Source organism: Octopus bimaculoides, chromosome 7 (assembly GCF_001194135.2).
Source record: "Octopus bimaculoides isolate UCB-OBI-ISO-001 chromosome 7, ASM119413v2, whole genome shotgun sequence".
Classification (NCBI taxonomy): domain Eukaryota; kingdom Metazoa; phylum Mollusca; class Cephalopoda; order Octopoda; family Octopodidae; genus Octopus; species Octopus bimaculoides.
The window spans coordinates 15,749,301-15,755,570 of NC_068987.1; the positions used below are offsets into that span (position 1 = coordinate 15,749,301).

At 35.9% G+C, this 6,270-nt stretch overlaps 1 protein-coding gene across 1 annotated transcript in view; it reads right to left on the reverse strand.

Moving 5' to 3' along the window:
* Nucleotides 1-6,270, reverse strand: part of LOC106873384 (ATP-binding cassette sub-family D member 3) — a 38,076-nt gene that overhangs the window by 7,151 nt on the left and 24,655 nt on the right. Inside the window, exons 9-14 of the mRNA XM_014920731.2 lie at nucleotides 6,048-6,171; nucleotides 5,325-5,381; nucleotides 4,863-4,915; nucleotides 3,606-3,695; nucleotides 889-958; nucleotides 258-327 (exon numbers count right to left, since the gene is read on the reverse strand). Coding sequence (XP_014776217.1) covers nucleotides 258-327; nucleotides 889-958; nucleotides 3,606-3,695; nucleotides 4,863-4,915; nucleotides 5,325-5,381; nucleotides 6,048-6,171 — 464 coding nt within the window. The remainder of the gene's footprint in view (nucleotides 1-257; nucleotides 328-888; nucleotides 959-3,605; nucleotides 3,696-4,862; nucleotides 4,916-5,324; nucleotides 5,382-6,047; nucleotides 6,172-6,270) is intronic.

Consider the following 6,270-nt stretch of genomic DNA (forward strand, 5'->3'; position numbering starts at 1 on the left):
TATATATATATATATATGTATATATATATATACTATGTAGTTGCTTGATCTGCTAGAAAGAGCAACCAAATCTCCTTCAAATCACACCAGTTATCTTAAAAGAGGAAAGACACACTAAATAATGCAGTTGTGGACACACACAGCCTGACAAAACAAAAAAACATTGTCAAAGCAGGAACAGGTTTGATAATAATTGTGCTGGACCAGGGCAGACCTGGGACAAAACAACAAGAATGTGATGTAAATAACATACTTACATTTGGCAATGATACTATCAATGAAACCCATTTGCATACGGAAGAATATGAAGGAATTTGCATGGCTAACCTGACAAAATAAACAAGAAAAGGTCAACAGTAAGTTGTATGTCAGCAAAGAACAGAAATAATCTAAAAGTGTCTATCATTATCCTTAATTCTTTAATAAAGAAAAATAAATGCGCCCTTTTAAAGCCTAGCCAGGCTCATGGGCCCGGTTTCCCGGTTTCAATGGCGTATGTGTTCTCCAGCTGGATGGGACGCCAGTCCATCGCAGCGTTACTCATTTTTACCAGCTGAGTGGACTGGAGCAACATGAAATGAAGTGTCTTGCTCAAGAGCACAACGCGTCGCCCAGTCCAGGAATAGAAAGCACAATCTTGCGATCATGCTGCTGACAACCTAACCACTAAGCCGGGTATAAATACCAAATCTTTACGTGTGGGATGCAAAAAAAGGAAAAAAATACAAGATGATAATCAATGAAATAGCTTATAACACAAATGTGGTTTATATACACCTGTCCTCTTCACAATTTAGCAGTGTGTCAATAAGCCACACTCGACCTTAAACTGTTAATGAGGAAAACAAAGAAAATCAACAAGAAAAAAAAAATGACTCGTTGGCTTACCATTTTCTTAAAAGTTGCAATAATGATGTTGTGCTCTCGTTTATTCCCTTGGTAGAAGGCTACTTCTTCACTGCAACATTAAAACAACAGAGAAATAAATTGTAACACTGAACATTCTGACTCTTTTGTTATATTTAACAATTAACCTATCTATGCTAAAGTGGCCTCAAACCTTCTTTAGGCCAAAGCCATTAAATAAATGGATGGTCACAGGTGGAACATATTTGATCATGGATTAGCTGAATTAGGACCACCCTGAAGCTGACCAACAACAATTTCTATAAAAATTTATGAACTTTCTGGTCTAGTACCTTCTGTCAAAATTTTTGAATGTGTCACCAGCTTCCTGGTAGTCATAGATCCCTTTATTCTAATAGTTTCTTTCCTCAAAAACTGCTGCTCTATGGATTTCACTTCCATCATCTTGTTTTATTCTGGTCTGTGCTAGTCAGTCCTTTTAGCTTCCTATCAACTGATATATTTTGAATTTGAAGACCCCCTTCTTTTCCTTCTTTGTAATCCTTTATGCTACAGTGGCCTTAGACCTTGTTTTGATAAAAAGTCATTAAAAAAAAAATAACCTCTTTTCAAAGATTTCTTTTTGTACTGAAGTATTTCTTTTCACCTGTTTGTAAAGCCAAGAATGAAAGACAATCTGACAATATGATATTTATCCCCCACATTCATGGACTTCACCAATAGACAATGTGCAACAAGATAGCTCCAACCAGCAATTAAATCTGTAGTGTTTACTCAGCACACCAGGAAACTTACTGTTTGCCATGCAAATAGTCACCAGTGCTGAATATAACAGTAAATCTAATAATTCTATAATATGGAGCACAGCTTGAAGTCATTGTGAATTAGAACCCTTTAATCAACCTACATTTCCATGACATCACCTATGAAATTTGTCAGCCTTGTTGGCTGTGCCTAGAGGCAAAGGTATAACCATGTAGTTAAAATGTTTGCTTTGCAAACATGTGGTTTCAGGTTCAGTCCCACAGTGTGGAACCTTGAGCAAATCAAGGGTCTTCGGCTATAGACCCTGGCTGACAAAAGCCCTGTGAGTGGATTTAGTAAACAAAAACTGAAAGAAGCCTGTAAGCCCATAGTGTATGTGTGTGTATGCATGTATGTGCATGTGTGTGTACATGTATGTGTGTATGTGCATGCATTGCACATGTGTTGGTGAAAGGTATACATATCAAAGAGCAAAACCAGTTTAGCCCCAGGTCAACCTCGGTTGAGCAAACCTCTGATCAGATGTATTCCAGCAATGACTACTCTGTTTTATTTTCAGGTGTTATATATTTCTAACAATGCCTGATAAAACTGATACAATGTAATTTGCAAGAGAAGCTTCTGGACTCTATTTCACAATAAAAAACATTTTTAAATTAATGTTTTTTTTTTTTGCATACTTTTATTGGATGAAATAAAATTCCACTGAAAACTCTTGTGCTTTCAAACAAAATCCTACTGTAATGTCTGTTGAAGAATATAAATCTATCATTTGCTAATAGTTATGACAGATTTATATCTTAGCAAAACAAGACATTTTGTAAAAAGCTAAGTGAATACAATATTGAAATTACAGCTGAAAATTCAGTTCAGTTTGATTTACTAGTGTCAACTGGCTGTGTTGCTTTCATGTGGGTGTATGGGTCTATGAACATGTGTATGTCAGGAAGGGGGTACTCAAAGGCTAAACAAGCCAGCCAGCCAGCCAGCTGTGACATGCTTTATCACAGGTTCGGTTCACACTACACACCTTACTGTAAAGCAGTAATATATATATATTTAAATACATTTTATGTGAATTCATCATTATTATTATTATTGTTGTTATCGGGGTACAAAAGGCAGGATTTTTCTTCTTTTTGCCCATACAGAACAAGTTTTCATAATAGCTAAATTAGCATCCAGTCCATACTTCACTGGAAAGTACCGTATTTTAACGTGTATAAGGAACCCTTTTTTGTCAAAAATTAGGTTAAACAAATACAGGAGTCTTTATACATGAATAGTATTATATTCCCTTACAAAACCTTTTTTCCAAATGGGGTTCCCTATACATGAGGCTCCCTTATACATGTTAAAATACGGTAATTTTTCCTTTCTATGAACATCATAAAATTTATCAACTAAATCTACCATGGTATTGGTTTCAAATTTTGGGGAAAGATGTAAGTCGATTATATCAGCCCCAGTGTTTGTCTGGTTCTTATTTTATAAACCTCAAAAGGATGAAAGGCAAAGTTAACCTCAGCAGAATTTGAATTCAGAAAGGCGGCGGGCTGGCAGAAACGTTAGCACGCCAGGCGAAGTGCTTAGCGCAAATTCCACCAAGGTCGACTTTGCCTTTCATCCTTTCGGGGTCGATAAAGTACCAGTTACGCACTGGGGTCGATGTAATCAACTTAATCCCTTTGTCTGTCCTTGTTTGTCCCCTCTATGTTTAGCCCCTTGTGGGTAATAAAGAAATAAGAATTTGAATTCAGAACACAAAAGTAGATTAAATGCTACTAAGCATTTTGCCAGGCATGCTAACGACTGCCACTTCACCACCTTAATCTACAGTGATGTTAATAGCCTAAAAGTACTAAAGATATAAGAAAAAAAAGGAATAAACAATAACAATTAACATAAAATTTTTGCTGTTTTTTTTTTAAAACATGAAATAACAGGATAAAATACTCTCGGTTTTCAATTACCTGTTAGTGATTAACCTGGTGTTTACATATCGATATTCTCCTTCCAGACGCTGCTCTTTCATTGTCAGCTTAGCAACCGGACGGCGTACACTGAAGAGGAAGAAAATAGTAAAATAGTTTATATATCAAAGATACAAAGATGCGGAGTTGCAATGAAGAATGGTCTAATGAAAAACATGGCAGCATCTCTCCTTGTAGAGTTAGAAATTCATAGTCCTTCACAAGACTGCATGCTGTGCCATGATATCTCAGGATATCTCAGAACAAAAATGCTTTACTTGTTTGTAAATATATCTACTGGAAAACATTAAACAACTGAGAAGGATATGTATGTGTATGTATGGGAAGTACATATCCTAGGATGGACTGGATGCTTTTTATGTGGTTCCAGTACTAGCAGGGTCACCAAATAACTTGCAAGACAAGGAGTGCTGGTGGCACGTAAAAATCACTATTCGAGCATGGTCGATGCCAGTGCAGCCTGACTGGTCCAGTACCAGTGGCACGTAAAAAGCACCATTCAAGTGTGGCTGATGCCATTACTTCCTGACTTGCCCTCGTGCCAGTGGCACATAAAAAGTACCTACTACACATTTGGAGTGGTTGGCGTTAGGAAGGGCATCCAGCTGTAGAAACATTGCCAGATCGGATTATAGCCTGGTGCAGCCTTTTGGCTCGCCAATCTTCAATCAAACCGTCCAACCCATGCCAGCATAGAAAGCAGACGTTAGACGACGATGATGATGAGGAGGATACATACTTTAAAAATGCAAATATACTTTTTTATATTCAATTATTTAAATACATATAGGTATTCAATACTTAACAAGTTTTAACTGGAAAAACTAAATTAAGATTACAGCCCAGTGTAGAAGAGAATTGAAATAATTATAACAATAACACACTAGGCAGTCATCATGCAGAGGAGGGGCTCTGTCCAGGAGATACAAAGAATGGCAACTACAGTTTGTCTGTGACCATGACACAGTAAAAGGCTTACTATGAAACATATCAACAGAAATCAAAACAAACCCACTAGTCTCAAACAAGGGAGATTCTTTTTTCAGAGACTGATGGAATCCTCTGACCAAAGCCCTTCTTTAGAAGATGGTAAAATGAAGAAAGAGGGAAAGAATTTGAAAGTTGTTAAGAGGAACAGCAAAGGTCAGGAACACTTGGAAAATAGGGATTATGTCATTGACCTGCTGAGGGATGAAGAACAAAGAAAAGAGCTTTGATTGAGTGACTTGTACTTACCGTGTAAGGAGTAAACCAGATATAGCTAGGTACAATAACATTGTTGCTGGACCCTGTAATAGTAACAGATAGAAAGTAATAAAGTAGTAAATCTATTTAAGTCAGGCTTTAACTTTTTCATTACCATACTTCTAATCATATACTTAATGTATACAATTCTTAATTAATTTTGATATAATTGAGATTAGAAGGTTTTAGTTACATAACTGATATTGTTGTTATTAAATCATTGTTTGGAATGTATCTTAACAAAAGAATTCTTAAATAAAATTTTGATGACATATTCTAATTTAAATATAGACATTTTATAATGCTAGACTCAATATTAGAACCAACAGTAGTTTCACATAGGCTGGCCTAAAAAGAATTAAATAGAAATAGTGAAACTACAACTTCTTGAATATTTTGGTTACTAATTACACATGCTCAATCAAATGTTAGATGATAACGAGCTCTTCTTACCTGAATTCCAATACTATTGGTCAGTTTCAAGCTGTAGATGATTACATCCATAACAGGCTATAAAAGGAAGAAAACATTAAGAATTAACAGATTAGAAGGAACTCCTTTCATCCTGGCAGTACCAATGTTAGAATAGAATACACCCAATCTATACTATTAAGTGACTGACAACAGGAATGAAACTCCACACATTTAGTGTTCATTTCCCATGCTGGGGTGGGTTGGATGGCTTGATAGGAACTAGCCAGGCTAAGGGCCACAACGGGTTGCATAGTCTGTTTTGGCTTGGTTTCTATGGTTGGATGCCCTTCCTAATGCCAATCACTTTGCAGAGTGTACTGGGTGTTTTTTACATAGCAGAATTACCAATACTTTTTACATGGCACTAGCACTCACACCAATGCTTTTTATGTGGCACCTTGGTTTTAGCTCATCATAAAAAAAAGAAGAAAAACAAGCTGCTCCCCACAAAATAAAGCATGACAAATATACCAACAAATATCAACATTTTATTCTGTTTATATCTTATAGTTAATATTTAGAGATTTTAGTCTGGGTAGGCAATGCCTGTTCTTGCCATCCTAGAATATGTACCTCTGATACATATACAGATGTGCATATCCTTCTCAATTCTTTAAATCTCAGTAGATATATTAACAAACAGGTAAAGCTTTTTTTGTAAAACTATTGACAGGAAAATACAGAAAGAAAATGTCTGCCTACCTTACTTAAGTTGGAGTACAAATCAGCGACAGAGTTACAAAATTTCTCTACATCTTGAGTGAGGAGTTGATCAGGGTTTGAAATACGATTATCAAGGTTACTCATCTTGTAAAATGTGAACCCTCTGAAGATAAAGAAAAATACATGTTTCTGAAATTTTTCTTCTTTTTTTTCTTTTTCTTTTTTGGTTAAATGAAAAGCATTTTAGTTAAGAAACTTGCTT